This window comes from Ascaphus truei, chromosome 5, assembly GCF_040206685.1.
Source record: "Ascaphus truei isolate aAscTru1 chromosome 5, aAscTru1.hap1, whole genome shotgun sequence".
Lineage (NCBI taxonomy): Eukaryota > Metazoa > Chordata > Amphibia > Anura > Ascaphidae > Ascaphus > Ascaphus truei.
In genome coordinates, this window is record NC_134487.1 from 126937076 (window position 1) to 126961634 (window position 24559).

The 24559-nt window shown below is 44.9% G+C and overlaps 1 protein-coding gene across 20 annotated transcripts in view; it reads right to left on the minus strand.

Moving 5' to 3' along the window:
• MYBPC1 (myosin binding protein C1) overlaps positions 1-24559 on the minus strand; it is a 120640-nt gene that overhangs the window by 88866 nt on the left and 7215 nt on the right. For 16 of the 20 annotated variants that reach the window (XM_075600652.1, XM_075600648.1, XM_075600644.1 and 13 more), the window contains exons 3-5: positions 20707-20949; positions 6406-6453; positions 1955-1996 (exon numbers count right to left, since the gene is read on the minus strand). In XM_075600652.1, the coding sequence (XP_075456767.1) occupies positions 1955-1996; positions 6406-6453; positions 20707-20949 (333 nt within the window). The remainder of the gene's footprint in view (positions 1-1954; positions 1997-6405; positions 6454-20706; positions 20950-24559) is intronic. The other 4 variants (XM_075600654.1, XM_075600653.1, XM_075600650.1 and 1 more) reach the window with 1 other exon arrangement.

The following is a 24559-nucleotide window of genomic DNA, read 5'->3' on the forward strand; positions in this document are numbered from 1 at the left end:
GGGCCGCCGACAGGGTAAGTTAAGGGGCACGGGCCCACCGCCGGCAACCCTAACATGTAGTGCTAGATCCACAGAGGTGCCTGTCAGAACACAGGGGTTCTGCTGGAGGGTGTCTGCAGAGGTGCTTGTCAGGGTAAGCATGCTGGTGGAAGTGAAGGCCCTGTGACAGGCACATCCGTGGGCACCCTCAATCCTCCAAGGCAGCAGGTAGGCACTCTCCACACTCTCTGTTTTGGCACCCCTGCCCCCAGGTCCCTACCTATACCCCCAAGTTGATACTTCCTTCTCTTCCCTACCCCTGCAATTCATAACTACCCCCCAGGTTCATAACTAGCCCCCCACACCAAGTCCATAACTATCTCCCTTCCAGATACTTAACTATATCCTCCCTGCTCCATAACTACCTCCTCCCAGGTCCATAATTACCTCCCCCAAGTCCATAACTACTTCCCCGTTCCAGATGTATAACTACCCCTAAGGTCCATAACTACTTTCCCCTCCTCCCAGGTCCCCAATTTCCCCCCCAGTTCCATAACTGCCCCTACAGGTCCATAACTCCCCCTACAGGTCCATAACTTCCCTTCCCCCCATTCCATAACTCCCCCCCGTCCATAACTCCCCCCCACATAGGTTGATAACTGCCCCCTCCTGGCCCTTATCTCCTTCTCCCTCTCAAGCCAATATCTCCGCCCCCCACCCCCAGTCCCATATTAACCCCCCCACCCCGCCAAGGTCCATAATATCAACTCCCCAGGTCTACAATGACTCCCTCCAGGACCTTATCTCCTCCTCCCCATCCCCGCCCCCCAGTCTCATATCTCCTCCCCCCCCCCCCCCGGCCCATATCTCTTTGTCTGTCCCCTTGAGCCCCAATGACTGACTTCTGTGGATCTGGGCCATAGAAGGCTACATTCTCTACTTTATGAATTTTGGCAAAGTATTTTGCTCCTCTGTGCCCACTATATGCAGATGTGCTTAATCTGAACTGAATTGTACTGGAAAGATAACTGAATTCCCAGTTTTAAAACAACCAGGTTATGCATCCAGGTGCTTATTTTCAATGTTTCTTACAGGTCATTTTCCAGTGAGTTTTTTTGATTGAAGTGGGAAGAAAATGATTAACTTAGATGCAGAATTGGGTACACTATGTGCATCTTTTAACTCTACCTCAATTCCTTCTATCGACATTCCCCAATTTTACAGAAAAGTGGGGCAAAATAGATTAAAATAATTTTGACATGAAGGCGTCCATGCAACAAGTGCCGGTACAGGTTATCGCACCATTCAAGTCAATAGGAGTTAACACCAGAACGGGTGCAATATCCCATGCCAGCACTTGATGCATGATGGGCACCTTAGAGACATAGGATAAAAATGTCTCTGTTGGTATTCAAGTAAAGGAAAACTTGCCTTGTTATAGACCCCATTTTTGTTACAACTCTTTGAATGCAAATGTTCTCTATATCATTTCACATGAGCTATAAGCTGGATTTAGAGTTAGTGCTCCCTTTAATTAGACAGCTCCCAATTGGCCATACCGGTACATACAATAACTACAAGAAATTACCGATAAAAAAACAGATTATTCCCTGCAGTTGGCCCAGTTGGAAGATACATGCACATTCTTCACATGCTACAATATTTCAAACTCATTGTTCAATTAGAATGGAAGGTATAGGTTATGGGAAGTGATATCTTGTATTTTAATAGCGCATTTAATACAAATAATATTTTTGCGCCGTATCTGTGAATTTACAGGCAGCTCATGCTAAGGGAATACTTGAGAAAATATGAAAAGTGCACATCAATTTCTCATACTGTTTTTGACATGCATACAACAAAAAGATCACATTCCAAACTAGTCATCTAGATAACATTCTGTGGCGAGCCAACAAACGGAGCATTCAAAACACTAAGCTTATAATGGATCACTGCACGGTCACATTCCACTCACCTTTAGCCTTTCCAGGCACCTCCTCTTTTGGTTTAGTTGGCGCTGCACGGGAAGTGTAATTACATTTTTATATGTTCTGAATAAGTAAATCCTCCAGTGAAACAGTACTATTTAGTTGTTACATAAGGCTGACAGTGTACACAGCGCTGTATATAAACCGTTACAGGCACAATGAGTTCCTGCCCTGTTGAATTTACAATCTATTATTGGTGTCTGAGGTACAAGGAGATTGAGTGACTTGCCCAGGGTCACATGGACGGCCGATTCTATGATTGCAACCGGATTCACCCACTTCAAAGGCAGTGATATATTACCACTGAGCTATTCATTCAAAAGTAAAAATCATGAACAAAAAAATAATTATTCAAAACACTTTACATGTATAAATTGCATACTATTACTCATTTATACAAATGCATTTACATGTACAGTATAACATTATCTTAAGAAAATGTACAGCACATGATTCTGTAACTTAGTTACAATATCTGTGAAGATAAATGTGCACTCATACAATTCTTTGACAGTGAGGCAGATACGACTGCAAAAGGGGTTTGGGGCAAAAATAACCTGCAGTATGTACAGTATGTGCTGCTTGCAGGCCTCAAACATCCACTAAGCCGGCACTTTATATGAGATGCTTTGGTATCTGGGGCAGCCTTATAATACTGGACAGTGATCAGACATTGCGGATAAGCGCCTTTAACACAAAGCTACTCTTCCTTTTCAGACACTATTTTCCCCTTTCCCTTGTACCTTGGAAACATTTTAATTCCCCGCTCTAGAGATTTATTCATGTAGTCGTTTTTTTAGTCTGGCACAATGTCAAGCACGTAAACTGCAGGTTATCTTTCAACAAAGGTTGAAGGTGATATGTATTTACAGGCTGTTCAACTAGAGGGCAGCTGAAATCATCTTCAAGACATTGGCAAACAAATGACAACTTATTTTAAGTAGCTGCCAGTAGGAAATAATTTAGTGCTAAATTATTTTTTAATGTCATTAAAGAGTGACATTATAATATACCTGATCCTAATTGTGTAACCCAACTATACAGCATGTTTACTACACTACAGCTCTTTGAAGAGGGGAATAAAGAACAAGGCTGTAGGCTCCTAACAACGAGATCATTTCAGGGAGGGGAGCATTGGAAACCAGTCTGTAATTTACTTGCATACATTTATATATATTTTTATGTACAGTATGGATTAGAATGGATAACATGGATGAAAAGCATGGATTGCATATCAATTCTGTTTAAGATAGATTTGATATGCAGTCCCATTATAATCGTTTCCAGCAAAAATAATTGTCTAAAACTATCTGCTTGGTGTACATGTGATAATTCGTTTACTGTGGTCAACATCTCAATGAATGATTCTAGCACAACCATAATCTGAAAAATGTAAAGTATTGACAAACACATTGAAGGGTAAATTATCCTGAATCAAGTTCACCAGAAGTAGCTGACACAGAGATTATGAGGCTATTCCTTTTAGGAATAGAGTGATGAACCTCGGCTGCCGCACCCTGGAGATTTAGGGCCATATTTACTAAGCAGCACTATTCAATATGACACATTCCAGGACAATTATAGCCTTTTTTGGTCCATTCACTTGAATGGGGCTGTAAGGTGTCTCCTGTTATAGAATGTATCATATGGAGGAGCACTTTTTAGTAAATACAACCCTTAATGTATTACTATGGTCACTTATCTGTAAGCACATGACATTTGGTAAAAGTTAATACTTCCCTCTCTAAAACTTTTTAATTAGCAGTTTAAATTTTTGTATTTAATCATCCAAATGATATGGTCCATAGGCGACTACCTCTCAGATTTTAAGATTAGTCTAATGTCTCTAGACCGAGTACTGTTATTGTTGCTGGGCTGTTGCTCCCTCCAGTTTCAGGTCAGCTGTTTCCTCATATACCACTTCTACACATCTACAAATAGCACAAGGAAACTTGCCGAATTTATGACAATGTTGTTACCCTACTTTCTTGTTGCGACAACAGTAGTGAACTTTCTACCTAAACTAACTTTATGCACTTCTAATGATACATATCAAAAGACAACTGTTAACCAATTGGATTCTTCCAGCTGTGTTCTACTGTACAAGTAGGGTAATAAATACTAATAAATGTTTTCTCACTGTAATAAGAACTATATAAAAGACCATATTATACTAATTTGAGACTGCAATGGGTGACTGACTGACTGAATGAATGAATGAATGAATGAATGAATGAATGAACGAGCCAGGCACCCTGAACTATTATGAATGAACAAGAAAATAGATATTACTGTACTTCATTAGATACAATACAATAGTGAAAATTCTGTAGACCGGACTAGCAATGGGACATTGAAGCTAAATATAAATGCAACAATTTCTAAATATATGTGGTTTGTAAATATGTTCTATATTTGGTGCTATGAAGTTGTCTATTTTGCCTTATTTTGTTTCATGAGTGGCACCGTTGGCTAGTATTAATATATTATACTTGTGCCGGTTTTCTTATGTAGCTACTAGCAAACATTTATTCTTTTTTTTTTTTTTTAGTTTTTCTAAAAATATTTAACATTAACAGAAGCAGATTATCTAAGGTGGTTGTTTATTTGATCATTTTCAGTTACAAAACTGGGGTGGAACTGTGAAAAAAAAACATCAAGGAAAGCTCTGCAGTTTTCTCTTCTGTTCAGTTTTTGCCCCAGTTTTGCAGCTGAGTGACTTTGAAAAATAATTCCCTAAGAATATACAAAGAAAATTGCGTGATCCTTTCCCAGCTGGTACTCTAGAATATCTCATTTACACCCCCTCTCCTTCTATACTCTAAAGGTATACAGGATATTACATTGAATGGGTTGTATGGTGCGTTGGTAAATATGGCCCACAATCTTTTATCAAAAGGCTTTTCATTAGAACCGTTTTAGCTGCTTTTCTTTGGACCTTCTCTACTACATTTTTCTGTCTTAGAAAACTGGAAATAGTATTCTTGTGGTCTCACTAATTACATATACCCCAGCATAATTACCTTCCTTTCTACTGATAATACTTGCCCCTGTATAACTTAATACCATTTGAGACTTCCTGACAATGACTACTTTTACTACAAATCATCTACAATTTCCTATTTTGGTGGTTGCTATAACTAACATAAAAGCTTTGAGCATGACTTCTGCCGTTAGGTTTCTGTCACAAGTACATGATTTTGACCACTCTGTACAGTAGATCCCTCCTCATTACATTCAAATCCCTTATAGTGTCCTCCCTTTTGCAGATCTCTGTGCAGATTATTTGCAAGGAGGCTTACTTTCTAATCTGTCCTTCTATCATCACTACAACTCTTTTCGCTACTCTCTTTTGCCTATCCCCTAACCAATGCCTTAAACCATGTAATCCCTTTAGGGTGACGTTCCTGGCTTCCCAATTTGCTTACAAGTCTCTTAAGTGCAACAGTGTTAACGGCTTTACAAGAACAGAAGTAAGCCACTCACTATAAGTAAACACCTTCTGCACCACACTAACCTACTCCTGGTCACCCATTAAAACCATGATTTTGTTTCTATTTTCTTTTATACGTCCCACAGATAGTTACAGCATGTTCCAAAGACAAAGTTGTTCTTTTGAATGTAAAGGGCGTGGATTATAGTGCTTGTCACATGAAACCGATAGCATAGTGTAAGTTGATTAATTGGAAGATGCCGTACACTAAAAACACAACTGTCCCTTGGATTATGTCCACAACAATGCTTTCATGTATCCGCCATGTCCCAGATAGGATTATAGAGCTTGTGTCAGATGGCACAAACAGACATCTGAGTCAAGACTTGTATTTTGCTTACGTGTGCTGAAAATCTAGCAGGTGTTGTATGTAAAATCATTACCAATGATTTAGTATTAACTCGAGCGTGTTGACACAATAATTATCTTCTTGCCATACTGTTCATAGAAAGACCAAATAAACGGTTTTCTAGGCACTTATATGAATCAAATATGTAATTCCTTTCTATAAATGCCAGTAATTTCATAGGAATGCATCTCATTGGAACAAAGTAATTCACTATATTCAATTAAAATGCAGCAAATCAACTTTTATTTTGAATGGATTATATCGTTTTTAAATATTATTTGAATATTTACTTAACAACTAGCCACTTTAGTTATTGTTTTATTGCACACTGTTCTTTATTGTGTATCAAGATGCTCCTATCTTGGAGACAAAATATAGAACAGTGCAGGTTCCAGAGTGTGTAAGAAAATCCTGGTGTGATAACGAGCAGAGTAAGCCTTACGTGGTTGGCTTGAATACGAAGACTTCAAAATATCTATTTTTCTGAAAGTTTATTTTATAGTTCTTTGTTCTAAGGTTCATCAGTTTAGAAGCCACTTTGAAACTAAATCAGAATATTAATTACATTATTGAATGCATAACATTGTACTACTGACCTTCTATAGCTGCTGGTGGGGCTGCATTGCTAACTGCGGCTGTACCCTCTGAAAACATAAAAGAAAAACGATTCACATTGTTGCTTAGAAAGATGTCCTTCAAGATAGCTACAAAGCACACATTAAACTATTTTAATCCTTTTCTAGTAGAGAAAAGGAATAAGCAAATTGCTTAGCAAATTATAATTAGCAGTGTGAATGCCTCGGAGTTCAGGTCTCACAAAATGTTTGAAAACGTTTTTAAGACTTTCACGTGTATTCAGATGTTTAGACTTCCGTGTTGCGTACACATTTTCACTGGTTCACTGTATAGATTTTCCTCCACATTTGAGAGAGAATTCCTGATTTCTCGAATCGCCCAAGTCCAATATACACTAGTTTCACCAACTTGTACGAAACTTTGAGGTAAGTCTTACTATAATACCATAGAAAATAAGAAAAGTAAAGTAATGTACAAAATAAACACCTAAGTGATGACAGTAGAAGGGAGAAACACAGACACATTAAAGAATGATTAACATATATAATATTGCATTTCCATTCACTTACCTAAACTGCTGTTGACCTTACCTATTATTTTATACTTATACTTAGTATAACATTATTTTACGCTTTAAGTAACTGACCTTGGTTGCCATATCTGATGTCATTTATTCCAAGAGACAGTAACATACAGGGCCATATTTACTAAGCAGTCTTCTGCCACAAGGCCCCTTACAGCTCTGGGAGACACTGTACAGCTGATTCAAGTCAATGGACTGCAAGGTGTCTTATGGCAGAAGACTGTTTAGAATATATGGGCATCAGCGTCTTTAGTTCCCCACAGTGAGTGACGGATGGCTCCTTGATACATAGATTGTCCTCTAAAATACTCCTATGTCACTGACTGTCATTTTTATTGTTTTATATGATGACTTCAGAAGATAGGAAAAAAAAGTAAAGAAAACATGTTGCTTGAAGTCACCCTAATGAATTCATATATTTTAGAGCTTGGATTGCTTTAAATGACCATGTATCCAATTGACATTGAGACACAAAATGCCCTGAAACCTATATCCTCAAATGTGATCCCTAATGAAATCGTTTTCCGCATCTGCTCACCTGCTCCTGAGAGTTGTACAATAAGCGTATACATTCTCGTTAATAAATACATAGGACAATCATAATTTAATTAACAAAATTACAGGTTCAAGCAAATAAAATAATTCTTAATATAAAAAGTATGGTTATACTGTAGCAGAAAGGTTTCTCTTTGTCTCGGCTGCACTGCTGCAGATTTTAATTTGCATCACTACATTGCTGGTTAATAATACAATTGTTAAGATAAATAACAGAATAAAGTATGATTTAATGTGGGTCTTCCAAATGGAGTTACTGTCAAACCCCGTTACTTCCCAATTTCCAAAGTGACCTTAATTTTCTTTCAACTTTATTTAAAACTATTCTGCCAGAAAAATGTTGAGATGAACATTTGTTTTTTTTTTTTAAATGGCAACAGAAAGGTGCTAGGTCTCCAGAGGCTGCCCGATTGGCCCCATGTTGCAACAATTTGGGAATTACTAGTACCAATGATTAGGGGACATGTTCTTAATTATAGAACACAGAGTTATTCCTTTACACAAAGACTAGAAACAAGTTATACTGTAGCAAGGACCACTAAATTAAAATGAACCCAAATCTGTTTTATTATTAAAAAAAATACATGTCTTCTGTACATATTTCAAAGAGTTTGGTGTGACGTTGAATAAACGTATTCATGTTATTTAATGTTGGATAAGCGTCTTCACATAAATTATCCTGTGCTGACAAGCTGCAGAAAGTGATGACAGTTTGCTGCTGGATCAGGAGAGTGTTGGCTTTAACTATGTGAAAGTTTCTATTTATTCCCCTGAAGCTCATAACTTCAAAATCATTTCGCTGGCAGGTAATAGTCAACTATACAAGTGATAACATATTATCTGAACACTGTATGACGTACTGCTTTTTTGTCCTATAATACATTTTGAAAAGTATATATATATTTTATGTTACCTGAACTGTTGGTCTCTGGGAGCAAACATTTTTGTGCTGGGTTGAGACACAAAAAAACATCAAACATGGCCTCGGAGTCACCAATATAAAGCCGCAATGTTATCTCCCTATGATGTTGAGACTTTCTATTGGCCGTCAGAGTGAGACTGACCCTGGCATCCATTTTGTCCCCAACAGGGAAGTATTTTTTCCCAGTGAAACCCCCCCAAATATTTAGGAAACTACTGTAGGTGGCTCCAGGAGCTCAGGAGACTGCAGATTGGCTATATGGAAACTCCTGGTACAGTTAATATAAAAAAGGAAAAATGGACAGCAGGGCCAGCTGGGATGTTTGCGGGGCTCGGTGTAGGGACGTGTGTGGGGCCTCAGCTCTTACCTTTTCCGGCGGCATCATCCAGCTGTATCTCCTCCTCCTGGCATCTCCCCCTGCATTGTCCTATCATCATCGCTCCACAACGTCCAATGGCGTTGTGTTGCCATGAGAACATGACTTCACATGACGGTGCTGCACCATGAGGCATCATGTTGTCATGGCAACACGGCGCCACAGGGCATCCCGTTGTCATGGCAAAGTGATGCCACCAGGACCATGCAAGGGGAGATGCCGACGGAGAAGTTAAGAGAGTTACAGAGGGGGGCGTGTCTATGACGTCATCCAGGACAGTCGGGTAGAGGAAGAGCTCCTGAGACCCTCCTGAATAAACCTACTTTTTAAGGAGTTTCAACCCGACCAAAAACCTATCAAAAGCCCCTAACAGGTTCCTAAACACGGCAGGATGGCTAATAAAGGGGAAAATCCCCCGACTCACGGAGGAGCCAACTTCTTCACCCCTGCAAAGCGGCCTGCAGAAGTGAGTGGAAAGAGGCAAGATGGCCCCCAGACTCCAGGCCCACGAGGCACACAAGGCCCCACGGAATCAGCACACCCCGCCGAGTCCCCCCCACCCGCTGAGGGGGGAATCACGAAGGCATACCTGGAGGAACTACATGCCAAACTACAGCGCTCACTCCAAACCAATATCAAGGAGGCGGTGGCCGAAATCCGGCAGGATATCAATGGCCTCCAGGAGCGTACCACCACGCTAAAAGCCAGACTCGACGAGGCCCTACATCATCAGTCAGAGGCTGACGACGAAATCATCCGCTTGGGCCACGAAATCAACACCCTACGGGATGGCCTGGAAGACCAGGAAAACAGGGATCGCCGCCAGAACCTGCGCGTCCGCGGCATCCCTGAGGCGATCCTGCCTGCGCACCTGAGGGCCTACCTGGTGGATTTTTTCCTTCTCCTTTGCCCGGACCTTGAGCCAAGAGACCTGGAGATTGACAGAGTGCATAGAGCTCTGGGGCCACGCTCCGAGGACCCTAATCGCCGGCGGGACGCGATCGTGCGACTGCACAGCTACTCAACCAAAGACAAGCTGATCGGCGCTAGCAGGGGGAGAAACACTATCGCGTTCCGAGGCGAACAGCTACAGGTCTACAACGACCTTTCTAAACTAACCATAGATCGACGCAAGGCTCTTCGCCCCCTCACATTGCTCCTGAGAGAAAAAGGGATAACATACAAATGGGGATTCCCCTTCAAATTGGTGGTCCCCCACAAGGGCAAATACCTAACAATTAGGCACCCCGAGGACATGGCACCTTTCGCTAAAGCCCTGGGCCTCCCAGATGACCCCTTCCAACCTGCCCACTCAGCCGGTGACCGGCCCCGAGAGAGGGACGACATGCCTGTGAGGACCTCTGAGAGAATTGCGGGACAGAGGCAAATCCGGGAAAAATGAGGGACCGCACAGAACTACCCACAAATTCCAGCCGGCAGAATACCTCCGTTCATCCCACAACAAATAAAAAAAAAAAAGAAACAACCCCCAAAATGGCGCTGGGTATATCCTTACCTTCCCTCGTGGCCTTCCCTTCGACCCAGGGCTCACCGGAGATCTTGCAGCCAGCCCCTGAGACCTCAATGAGGACAATCCAGCTACAGGACGACGAGGAGCTGAATCCGGAGCCCCGCTGAGGAGCATGATACCCGCCTGCCTGCACACCGACATCAACTCCACAGTCTCCCAAGATGGCGGCTGGAGCGTCCATACCCCTCCTCGTGGTCCTTCTCCGATCCGCGGTCGCTCTGTTGGTCGCTCACCAAGATGGCGCCCGAGGAGGCCTCACACCAGCGAGTCGCGCCCCGCCGAGGTCGGAGGGGCGCCGACTGACGTCATCGCGCTGCGCGATGGGTTCCCGCCAGCGACGGCTGCGCTGCCTGAGCATAGCGGTGGCTGTGCCAACGGGGCGTGATGACGCCATCCGGCGCAGACCGCTGGACCTCCCCGGCGGCATCCTCCGGAGGATCCCCTTATCACCCCCTTCTCTCTCCCGGCCGGGGTTTCCTCGACGCTCCCCCCCCCTCGACCGGGGGGGCTGGGCCAAGGTGTATAGCCCTATTCAGGACACCCGATCCCCCTTCCCCCCCCCCATCGCGAGAACCCAGGAACCACGATCCAGAAACACAACGGGCATACGCCGACAGCCAGGGTTTGTACCAGTTTGTACCAGTGCCCCGCACATGCCCCGTCCACCTCCCCCCATATGTCTCTATGTCAGCAATGTCCCGCCTCCCCACAATAGCATGCCCAGTAAGAGGTCCCCCCAAACCCCTGCTCCCCCCCACCCCGAACCCCTGAGGACAAACCCTCCCAGCTGCCCCTTCAACCCCCCCCCCCTTCAACCCCCCCCACCCCATCCACTCCAAGAGAGGGGCCACGTATTCCAGCCACAACCCAGCTACATCTACTGGAGAATAAAGTATACAACATTCTACTGACAGGACACACAAGTCTGCACTAACTTAGTATTACCGTAGTATCTGGTGCCTGCATACTTGAATGTTCCATCTGCACAATGCTTTGGGTTCCGCGATCAAGCCGGTTCCCCTCGCCCCCCCCCCACCCCCTCTCTCAACCCCCACCTCCGGACCCCCCCCCTATCCCCACCTACTCCCAACCCCTCCCTCCCCCTCCCTTCCACCCCCAACCCCCCTGGTCCCCCAACCACCCTCCCCCCCTGCTCCCCGATCCGGGAACAGCACCCCCCCACCCCTCATTCTAAAGTCCCCTTCCCCCCCCCTTTTCCCACCCCCTCCCCCTTTCCCACCACCTCCCCCTAACATCCTCTCCTCACCCCCATTTGTCCCACTGCCCCCCCCGGCCCTCCCGCCCCCCCCTTTTTCTTTCCCTTCCAGCTGATCCGTATACCTCTGCCTATTCGTCATTCATCTAACTGTAACGCAAAATGCTCTCACTACTTATGACTCATTGCCCAGGGTCACACTCTCCCCCCACCCCCCCCCTCCCCTTCCCCCCACACCACCCCCCCCCCTACCCCTGCCCCCCCCCCTACCCTCCCCCGACCCCTTCGGACTGAACCACTCACCCCCGCGTCTGTTCGGCCGGACACGCTCACGCGGATTGGCCTGACAGACGCGGTACCCAGGTTTACCACACGAGGTCGCACAGCGTCTGTGCTATGGCAAATGTCGGTTGCCTCAACTGCTAAATGTAAATTACGTACAATATTCAATGTTTAAATGTATAAGCCTGTACCCCCCCCTACCCCCTATCCCTTCCTCCCCCCTAATTATCCCCCCATATTTCCGACGCTTTGCCCAGGTTTACCACAAAAGGTCACACAACACCTGTACTATGGCAAATGTTTGATGTCTATATTGTTAAATGTAAACTGTGTACACTGCGCAAGGATCAATGTTTAAGCCTGCACCCCCCCCCTCCCCTTTCCCTCTCAACCCCCCTTCCCCCCCCCCTCCCCCAACCCCTCCCCCAGACCCCCCCTCCCCCCACCGCCCCCCAGTCCGCTTCCCTTCCCCTATGATCAATCTCCCCCCCCACCCCCTCCTCCCCCACCCACGGTTCGTCCTCCTGTAAAATCACAGGTGACCACCGCCGTTCCAAGGAAGCCTAGGAGTGGACTGCTTCAGCTCAGTAGTGTATGTAACCAATCTGTCAAGTATTGTATGCACACAGCCTATCTAATACGAGGTACAATGTTGGTATTGAATGCTATGCTTAGGATATGTCAGAACTGCTCTCCCCCCCCTTCTGCCCCTTATCTTCCCCCCCAACCCCCTCCCCCTCCCGTATCACCCCCCTTTTTTTCCTCCCGCACCCTCCCCCAACTCCTCCCCTCCACCCCCCCACCCTCCTCTCTTCCCCCTCTTCTCACACCAAGGACCACTCCACGGAGGGGACGCACCCGAACCTCACCGCCCCGGGAGGGCCCAAGAGACCTCAGGCTCATTCAACACTTATAGACACCCACCCGAGCGGTCAAGGTACACTATATGAGCGCCTGTACACACAGTACAGAAGCCAGGAACACATTAATCGGACTCCTCCCAGAAGCGGTCCCCTACCCAGCCTAACCCTGAACCCCCCACCCACTCACCTCCCCCCCACCGCCCACCCCTAGAACTGAGCAGCCCAGCGCCTGCCCACTCCCCACATTGCCCATACAGGAGAGAAACCCAATCTTCTAGGACACCCATGGTCTGCATGTTTTGGCTGTAACTCCCAATAGCTAAGGGTCTCTACTCGGCCCACCCTTACTGGAGACAGTCGTCGGACCCGCCCCCCTAGGGTCTTAAACCACCCCAACCGGTCTTTAAACCAGATCGGTTTCAAACTTTACAGACCCCAATAGGGTCTACCTTCCCTCTTTTCTACATCCGCTGATCCTATCCCAGCGGTTCCCCTCCCACCCTACCCCCCGTCCCACTTGGCTGTCCAGCTACCATCTTAACTTAAAGTTTACAATTAGTCTGCGTCCATCCCAAGCAGAATGTCACGCCAACAAGCTCTAAAGTTTACTTCCCTAAATGTCAAGGGCCTCCACAACACCAGAAAAAGACGCCTGGCCCTACAGGAACTTAAGAGGTTGGGAGGCGATGTTGTTTTCCTCCAGGAGACACACTTCACATCTCGGGAGCCGCCTAAAACATTCCAGCATGTGTATCCGATGAGCTACTTTGCCTCATATAGTAGTAAACGCAGAGGGGTCGCCATTCTGATTCGTCAGGGCACCCCATTTAATCTTGCTAAAATCCAGGCAGATCCAGAGGGAAGATTTATTGTGGTCTACGGTTCGCTCTCAGGCTCGGCAATCGCCCTTATTAACCTATATGCCCCAAACGAGAACCAGACAGATTTCTTAAAAACAGTTCTGGCAGAAATTGACCCCCAATACCTATCATCGCTACTTATTGCAGGCGATCTAAATATGGCTCTCAACCCTAAAGAAGATAAATCGAGCCTCCCAGGGCGACAACACTCCACCCAGTCACAAAGACTGGGGAAAAAATTCAAGGACATAATGGGGGACTTCTCACTCTTAGACATTTGGAGAACACAACACCAGGGGCAAAGGGATTATACCTTTTACTCGGCCCCTCACCAGACATATTCCCGTATAGACTACTTTCTTGCTACCAAGAACATCCTAGAAGCCGCCCTAGATACTGACATTGGCCCAATCACGTGGTCAGATCATGCTCCCATCACCCTGACCCTATCCATTCCATTCGTGAAAACAACCTCGTATTCCTGGAGACTGAACGACTCCCTACTGAATCACTCGGAGACAGTACGGGAGATCAAAAAATCCCTTAAGGAATATTTCCGGACAAATATAGGTACTGTTACCTCTCCAGCGAGCCTGTGGGAAGCCCATAAGGCGACAATTAGAGGGCATTTCATCTCGATTGCCTCCCATAGGAAAAAAACTAAACTTAAACAAACCAAAGAGCTAACAGACAAAATAATAAGTTTAGAACAACAGCATAAAAATAACCCTTCCCGGAAAATCTATAAACAGTTGACTTCTACCAGAAGCGACTTAAGAATAATTCAAATGGACAGTGTCGAAAAAGCTCTTAAATGGACGGGTCAGAGGTATTACGATAAAGGGAACAAGGCCGACAGACTTCTTGCTAGCAAGTTACGAGGCATACACAAAAGATCGCAAATAACGGCGATCCGGAATAGTGCTGGTGAGCTCCAATACAATGAAAAAAAAATTGCAGAGGAATTCACTAAATTTTACTCTAAATTATATAACCTAAGGGCTCACTCTGCTAGCCCAGACCCGAAGGCGCTATCGGCTACCATTGATTATCTAGCTGACTGCGACCTCCCCTCATTAACAGAGGAGGAACTCCTTCTCCTGAACGCCAAAATAACGGCGGAAGAACTAGAATGGGCCGTTAAGGCCTCCAAAATTTCTAAAGCACCGGGCCCTGATGGTTTCACACATGCCTACTATAAGAAGTTTCTTCCCATCCTGTCCACCCACCTTTTACAATTGTTCAACTCATTCTTAGAAGGATGTCCTATCCCATCTTCAATGTCGTCCGCCAATTTGGCTATAATCCTTAAAGAAGGGAAGGACCCCACACAATGCGGTAGCTATAGACCAATCTCACTGTTGAACAATGATCTAAAACTATACAGTAAAATATTGGCGAACAGACTTAATCCAATTCTCCCGAGACTAGTACATATGGACCAGGTCGGGTTTGTCCTGGGCCGTCAGGCCTCAGACAATACCCGTAAAATCATTAACCTTGTTGACCAGGCCCACCTTACAGACTCACAAGCTATGTTACTAAGCTTAGACGCAGAGAAGGCATTTGACAGAATTGACTGGCTGTTCCTAGACCAAACATTAAAAAAATTCGGATTCAGGGACTCCTTTCTTACGGGTGTCCAGGCGCTCTACCAAACTCCATCCGCCTCAGTTAGACTATCGGGTGGAGGAGCGGAACAAATCCACATTCGAAATGGTACCCGACAGGGTTGCCCCCTCTCCCCTTCGCTCTCACGATTGAACCACTGGCGGCCAAAATAAGACAAAACCCAAACATCCAGGGTATACCTATGGCCACTGAACAATACAAAATTTCCCTATTCGCTGACGATATTATCCTGACCTTGACCAGACCCCTAACTTCCCTCCCCAACCTTCAGATGGAACTGACGGAGTTTGGAAAGGTATCAGGATATAAAATAAATAGCGACAAATCTGAGGCCCTAAATATTAGTCTTCCCGACCCCATAATCAAACTCCTCAAGCTAAATTTCAGCTACCGATGGTGCCCCTCATGCATTAAGTATCTGGGAATTAATGTATCTAGGCACTATCGGGACCTATATAGGGATAACTACCCGAAGCTATGGGATCAGATCAAAAGGGATCTAGATCGGTGGGAAGGTTATCAGATCTCATGGATTGGGAGGATGATCTCTACCAAAATGAATATACTCCCAAGAATGTTGTACCTATTCCAGACGCTCCCAATCCAGGTCCCGGCCGCCGATCTAAAATATATACAGAATAGACTACTCCACTTCATTTGGCAGGGTAAGAGACCCAGGGTAGCCAGATCAGTCCTGATGACCACAAGATCCAGAGGAGGGATGGGGGTGCCTGACCTATATAAATATTACCTAGCCGCTCAGCTCAGGCAGGTAGTAATGTGGAACTCAGACCCGACCCGATGTTGCTGGGTGGGAATGGAAACTCGGTGTGCCAAACTGCCTTCTCTGCAAGCCTGCCTCTGGAGCCTGAACAGAGGAGATGGCCACTTACACAATCTTAAGCTACAGGCCTCACGATTCACGTGGGATACCTGGTCCAGTTGCAAACTTAAATTTAACCTCACATCCACAAACTCACAACTCACCCCCTTTGTTAATAACCCTAAATTCCCTCCAGGATGCGGATCTAAGCTGTTCGCCCACTTTCACACACGGGGTATAGAGGCGATTGCCGACGTACTGAGCCTAGAGAAGCTCCTGAGCTACCAAGAACTGAGGAACAAATTTAAAATTACAAAATTGGACACCTTTAAATATCTACAAATTAGAAACTTTGTCAGAACTACGTGCCCTCATCCAGAATACCCCACTCTCACGACGTTTGAACTCTTGTGTGAGGACAAGTCCTACCAGAAGGGACTCATCTCAGATATTTACAATATCCTAATGCGCTCAATGTCCCCTACACAGCACGACTACATGCTGCGATGGTCAGCTGACCTTAACGTCGATATAGAAAGAGAGACTTGGGAGGAAATCTGGCAGGCAGCCTCAGAAACTTCCCTTTGCACCACAATTAAGGAAAACATCTATAAGATCATGTTTGGCTGGTATCTTACCCCAGCACGATTAAACCAGATCTACCCTCTGGCATCAGACCAATGTTGGAGAGGCTGTGGTAATAGAGGGGACATGGCCCACATCTGGTGGACCTGTCCAGAAATTGTGAAATACTGGGCCAAGGTCCAAATTCTTATAAAAGAGGTCACAGGCCTAGAAATTCCTATTGAACCACTGACCTTCCTGTTGGCAGCACCCATGCCGAATATAGTTCGGCCCACCAGGAAATTAATATCCTTCATTCTCACTGCGGCGAGATGCTGTGTTGCGGCCTCCTGGAGGAAAACGGCTACGCCAGCGCTCAATACAATAAAGAAAAGGATTGGGGAAGTAATGACTATGGAAAGGCTCACAGCCAACATCAGACAAAAAACCCCGGCCTTTGAGGATATCTGGGAACCCTGGTTCCACTATACCAGCGCGCCCCGACCAACCCAGGGAGGTGGGAGACTAACTCCCCCCCCATAAGAAAAAATCAGTACGAACCTCACCAGCCACACCCCATCAGCCCTGTAGGACGACAATACCCTCCCCCCCCCATCCCCCTCCCCCCCCTCTTCCCCCCACCCCCCCCTCTTCCCCCCACCCCCTCAACCACCCCACCACCCTCCCTCCTTACCTTCTCTCTATGAAGGCTCCCCCCCCTTTTTTCATGGACAACTTAGGTTGCCCTTCTTTCCCCCCCTTTTAAAAAAAAATATATGTTTTGGAAAATGTTAGGCTACACAATTTGTCAGAAAAGTTATATTCTCTAAAAATGCCTAATAAAAACATTGAAAAAAAAAAAAAAAGAGAGTTACAGAGGCCCTGCACTCTACCCCACAATCAGTTTAAATGTCGTGGGGGAGAGCGCGGGGTCTTTGTAACTGCAGGGCTCGGCGCAGTGGCACAGACGGCACTGCCATCATGCCAGCCCTGATGGACAGCATGGACTGATGCTTTAAGGGCTGCAGTTTGTTTAGCAGTCTGACGGTGATTTGTGTCTTAATATTTGCATAGTTTACTGATGTATAACATCTTGACATGTCTGCATCTCTAAACAAACCCAATACATTTGCAAGCTGAAGCACACTTAAGTGGTGTTAAGTTTCAAACATATATAGCAGCACTTAGACCTAGATGTGGTAACATCTAGTACAAGCCGCAGTCCCTCTGGGATAATTAACACAAAAAGCTGGCTGCAAGTTGCTGATACAGGCAATGTTTCAGTGTGTGTATTATACACGCGTATTACCATTTGTAATTGCTTTTAGAAGGCTGTGTTCTTAAGTCTCACTGACCTGGAATGAGCTTTGCACAACCACTGAATGCTGAATGTGAATCAGGAAAGTGCATGGACTTTTTTTGAAGACTGTATTTATGTTGATCAATATTTTGTGAGCAAAGCTTGAGATTGCTGATAATGTCATCCTCATATGTGAAGTGCATTTACAAAAAATGTCAAACAAACGCTGCATGCAAATTTGTTTATGATTCATTTTGTTTGCAATTTTACTTGCCATATATCCAGTGAATAACTCAGTCAGGCAAAGCACCTGTGAAATTTTACTGCATCCCAAAAAATGGCACAGGACACGTAGGAGTGACTGACAGGCATGGCAGTGGCACTGTACTTTCGTGTGAGACAAGGGCTTCAAATGTTTCATTTGTAATTTTCCCCAGAACCAAGGGCCCTAGAAATTCCGATTTACATGTTGAACCTAAGCCTAATAACAAATATAGCAGGTACCTTCACTGAATGAATACACATTTGTATTGTCCTATTGACTTAACTTGGGGAAATATGTTAAAGTGCCCAAAGGGTTAAATGAATGAAGCATAATGCTTTTTGTGATTTAGTTCAACTAAATGGCTCCTTTGTTATTGGACACGGGTTAAAAATGTAGAAATTTCACAAAAAAATTAAATTTGGCAGGAGCGCTGGAATTTGTTGGTACTATATACTGTATTTGTTTTGCATAAATGTAAGGCCCATCTTTTTACCGTCTGCATACTTCATAAAGGGGGGAGCGCAGGGTCTATGTATTTATGCCTGAAAAGCTGCCTGACATAATGTGGGACTCACACAGGGCCGGTGCAACCATTAGACGGACGGCACATTGCCGGGGGCGGCGGAGGCAGCGGGAGCAGAGCAGACTGCTTAGGGCTGCCTGCATCCCATACTGCTGCCAAATGTTTCTCCTGCTGCAGCTACAGTACACACTTCTATTCAGGGTAAGAGAGGGGTGTAAAAATGGAAGGTGAGGTTTAAAAATGGATGGTGGAGAGAGAGAGGTGGGGGGAGAGAGAGAGGTGGGGGGGAGAGAGAGAGGTGGGGGGAGAGAGGGGTGAGTGAGGTGGGTGGGAGAGAGAGAGGTGAGGGGGAGAGAGGTGAGGGGGGAGAGAGGAGTGGGGGGAAGAGAGAGAGTGGTATGAGGGGGAGAGAGAGGGATGGGTGGGGGTTAGAGATTTTGGGGTGGGGGAGAGATAGAGGGTGCGGGGAGAAACAGGTGGAGGAAGAGGGAGAGGGAGGGGTGGGTGAAGAGAGAGAGGAGGGGTGAGAGATGAGTGGGGGAGATGGAGTAGTGTCATAGAGAAAGGGGTTGGGGTGGAGAGAAAGGGGTGGGGGAGTGAGAGAGGTGTGGTGGGGAGTGAGAGGGGAGGGGGAGTCAGAGAGGGGTGTTGGGAATGAGAGAGGGATGGGAGAAGTGAGATCTGGTGAGGAGGGGAGCATGTGGGGAGGAGTTGGTGAGGAGGGGAGTATGAGGAGGGGAGTATGGGGGGAGAACTGTGAGGAGGGGCGTATGATGGGAGAAGCGTGTGAGATTGGGAGTATGGAGGGAGAAGCTGGTGAGGAGGGGACTATGGGGGAAGAAGCTGGTGAGGAGTGGAGTATGTGGGTGAGATGCTGGTTGAAGAGGGGAGTATGGGGGGGAGAAGCTGGCGAGGAGGGGAGTATGTGGGGGAGAAGGTGGTGAGGAGGGGAGTATGTGGGGGAGAAGCTGGTGAGGAGGGGTGTATGATGGGAGAAGCTGATGAGGAGGGGAGTATGGGGGAAGAAGCTGGTGAGGAGTGGAGTATGTGGGGGAGATGCTGCTTGAGGAGGGGAGTATTATTTATTTATTTATAAAATGTTTTACCAGGAAGTAATACATTGAGAGTTACCTCTCGTTTTCAAGTATGTTCTGGGCACAGAGTTATGATGACACATACATGGTTACAAATCCATGTTACGCTAGGTGAACGGATATACATTATGTATAAAGACATTGCATGAACAGTTAAAAATAAAATATGTTGTAGGCGTATATAACAGTTACAGACCACATTAAAATGTGAGACAGCTTTAGTTTTGAAAGGATGTGGGTGAGATGCTGGATGTCCCGACCTTGATGACCTGGAAGAAAATAAGAACTTCCGATGTCAGGGAGGACCTCCACAGCCAGGTAAGGAAGTTTAATTTGAAATGGGGTGGGGGTGAGAGGGATTAAGAAGGGTGTGGGGGATAAGGGGGGGGGGGGTTGAAAGAGGATGAAGATGGGATGAGAGGATGTAAAATAGATGAGGGAAAGAGAATGAGGGGGGTAGGAGAGAGAGGATTGTGTCAGGCCGGTTGCAGTCCAACCAACACAGACAAGATTCCGCCATTTGTTACCCTTGCACTGCCCTGGTCCAACAGTTATTGGGCATAATCACAACCTTATGTGAGGAATTACTGTTGTTAACTTGCCATTTTAAATTGATGAGATGACACCCAAGTGGCAAAAGGAAGAAAACTTTGGTTCATAGTTTGTATTTTTTCATATACAATACACCTTTTTGAACATCAATTGCTGTGTCTCAAGTCCCCTTTTTTCAGTATTTACAGTATATACTGTACAAGTCAATGTGGGAGGTGGTTAACTTGCAAGACACTTTAGCAACATTTTTCTTAAAATGGGCTTCACAAATGACTTTGTAACAGCTCCTATCAACTCAGTACCTACTGTATTTGGCACATATGTAAAAGGTACACGTCGCCTAGAGTGAAACTACCACACGCATATTTTTGCATTCCTACCTTCAATGCCGACCTTTACTTTGGATTCCCCACTCACAAATGAAACCTCCTTCTGGGTCACATTATCAACGATTACTGTGTGCTCCGTGTGCTCTGTTTGCGTAACAGTTTTTTCACTTTTGATGTCTTTCCCATCCTGTTGCCATTGCACCTGCACTCCGGTCTTCTTCACGGTCTGGGTTGTAATCTCAGTTCTGCTGCCACCTGCTACTTGAACAGTCTTTTGCTCGGTGAAAGAAGATCCTGAAATATAAAAAGAAAGACCTTGTCTTGCCTAGAGAAGGGATGGAACAGGCATGTTTTCACAAGTTTATTTTGCAGTGCTATACTTAGATGTTAGAGGCAGAGAGAGGAGTGTCTGATTCTTTATTAGTCTGTGTAACAGGTGCAATAGAGACTGGTACTGAAGGCATGTTTTTGATAAAAGCTATTCTGATAGATACAATGCACTGATGTATTCCCTGATGTAATGAGAAAATAATTCGGACATGGGCTATATATTTCAGAAAGCTACTACTTGCCATGTTAACTTTGCTGCCAAACCAGTGGATTGCTGATTGTATCTAGTGCTCATTTGCATGTCATTTCCCAGAATCCCTAGCTGCAGTGGAAGCACAGTATGATAAGAGATAATGGTGAAAAGCAGGGATGCAGGCCTGTCTGAGACGTGAGTGTGCTCACAAGTGAGATTTTTATTTGATGTGATTGTATCCATGAAGAGGTCGCTTATTATTCTTCTGGTTAGTAATATGTGGGCCAAAAAATTATTTTGCTGAATTTTAATTCAAGTTAAAGCCTCAATGGTCAGTCCTAAGGGGTTTCATGTTTAGAATAACTAGAAATTTGAGTGGAGTTCTGCTATGTATCTCTTTTACTTGTATGGGGTATATGCTGTTTAACACAGTACATGGTATGTTGTGGCTATAGACCAGTGAGATGGCAGAACGAAGTAAATCAAAGCACTAATCACTATTTAATATTTCAATTCCCCCTGAGTTCACTAAAAATCTGTATATTGAGTGAGTTGTTTTAATTGTTTTTGACAGACTTCTGAGACCAGACGTACTAGCAGCAAGTTACCGTTTCACACACATTTCAGAATAACGTTTTCGTTGTACAGTTTTCTCACTACTAGGATTGCACAACACTCATGTGCTGTGACTGCACCTATTGCACATTATTTGTTTGGGGATATCTTTAATTTTCTGTTACCGTGTCTGTGTAAGGAATCGGGGAACACGTCCTTTGCGACGTGTTCCCTCCTTACCTGTCTTATCTTAGACCTCCGCTCTGGCACCAGTGCGTGCGCGCACCCCCGCTCTGCTTATAGAGCGTGCGCACACGCAGCTCTTCTAGTGTGCCACAGAGGTTAGCTCCGCCCCCTTGGAAGTGCCGCTCTTCTCTCACGCACGGCGCGCACACTTGACGACATGCACCGCTCCCCAGCTGCGTGGCAAGTATTCAATTAGCCCACTTGTCTCCTGCAGCTAATCCTTGCCTCCGCGGAGGCTGTGCCTCCGCTCCACCTCCTCTGCTACTGGTTCCTGTTTCCCATAAGTACCCTGCAGTTCCTGTCATACCTTCCCGAGCATAAACTCTTGTAGCCTTGAGCTCCTATGTCCATTGTGCCCTGCTCCGTGTCTTGTGTTTTTCTTGCAGTTAACCCTTCGTGTACCGACCCGACTTGTCTTTGTAATATCTCTGGCTATTGACCCCGGCTTATCCTCGACTCCACTGATCTCTCCAACCCAGACCACGGCTATACGGACATCTACTATTCTGACCTCTCCAACCCCAGAACACATCTATACAGACTTCCACGATTCTGATCTCTCCAAACCCTGACCACGGCTAACAGACTTTGACTATTCTGAACTCTATACTCCAAGACCGCAGCAAGTATTGACTAACCCACTCTCTCCAACCCAGACCCAGCTACGTTTGACAATCCGCCTGCCAGGCACGCTTCTGCTGCTGTGGGTGCGTGGTTCTATACTGCCCCACCTCAGTACCGGGGTCCTGTCTTGCTCGTGGGTAGCGCATGCGTTACAGTCTGCAATTTTTTGGAATAAAGTAAAGGGGACATAACTACAGAATAATTGGATAACAGTATTGCCTTCACTGGTCCCTGCCCTCTTTATCTGATATGTCTTCCTTTTACTGTCTTCATTGTCAATTCACTCTTGTAGAAAGCTCACAATCCCAGCTATGGACTGACAGAAGACTCGAGCAATGGAGACTGTGTGGGCAGTGGGCCAGACAACCAAAAGGTAGGGTCAGGAACTGCACATGGCCGATTAGAGCAGTTTTCTCAACGTGCCTTTATAACCCCTGCCTAGGGTGACAAATAATGAACCTGCAAGGTTGTCGGGTACGGAGCATATGTCTAGCTCATGTGGTTAGCTCTGTCCTAACTCGTTAAAATCCAAACTCCATGTTTTGGATTTTTTTTTTTTAACTGACAATGGTCTGGTTCTTATTTTATTAACTCCAGCATTGTGGATCCAGTTAGCACTAGAACAGTTTGGGCAAAGACTGAAGGTTCAGAACTACAGGGCCCTACTAAACACATAGTTGTTGCCGTGACATGTAACCTCCTCCCCCGCTATCCATTTCAGTGGTACTGTAGAATAGGAATTTACTTTACAGCTCTTAGAGGTTGTGAAAGATAAGTAGAAAACAATTCAATCAGGTGAGGCACGTTTTATAGCTGTTAATGCAATAATGAGTGTTAAGGCTAAGTTACATCTCCAGTTTAATTTGTGAATGAAATAAGCATTTACTAATGTGTAGATACACAACAATGCCTTTCATTTTTAAGGCATGTAGAGAGGGATCCATATTATCATGCAGAAAATGGCACCTTTATTTGCAAACTGATAAACACTATACAGTAGTGAGGTGTTTCCCTTTAATACAATTCTAGCGCGGGTCTGTATGTAGCGGAAAATAAGGCATTTAAAAGACATTTTGTTTAAAGTACATGTATTCTGCAAAGTTAATGGCCTCTGTAAAGTGTATCCTTCTCCCTCTATTAGCATCTTAAATCTGCTTTTCACTACACCCTCCTTTGCTTGTATATCTTCATCTCATCCCTGTTGCATATTTTCTACATTATTTCTTTTTCTGGTGATACCATGGACATTTATTGTCCGCAAGACTCCTTCCAGTCAGAAGTTCAGCAAGAATGTCAACTTATTCCATTTAATTACATTTATCTAACCATGTATTGATCTGGTTGATTCAAATGCAACAAATGCCAATGAATAATACAAAATTAAAAAAATAAAATTAAATAGTTTTAGGTGCCCAAAAATATGCTTAATAGTTCAGCATTAAAAGGGTTAATATACAGTACCACCGAGGAGCATTGCACATATTGTAGACTTGCCTTTAAAGTTGGTACTACTACAGAAATGGCTGTAAGGATTTAATGCCCATATTCATTATGCTTTGAATGTGCTTCCTGGGTCCTGGTTCTGAAGAAGACTTCAGCTCTATTCTAATGAATGAAATCATTTACATAGCTAAACTTAAAACACATCCTTATTTAACACTGACTTCTTAGTTATTTTCTTAAATAATCACTAATAGAAGGATGTATCAAAATGTCTGTTTTTTTAATGTATTTTACAAATGTTTTATTCCTCCGACACTCAAACGTAACTGCTTAATGGCCTAAAAACTCCATTCTAAATCCAAACTTTGTAAGAGCTGTAGGTACCTTAGCAGCAGTCACCCCCATATTTAGATATTTCTAATAATATGACAGGTGAGTCCTCTGGAGCTGGATCACACTATTCTCAGCTTCGGGAAGTCGGGAACCTCTGATTTACAAGAAATGTACCTTTCA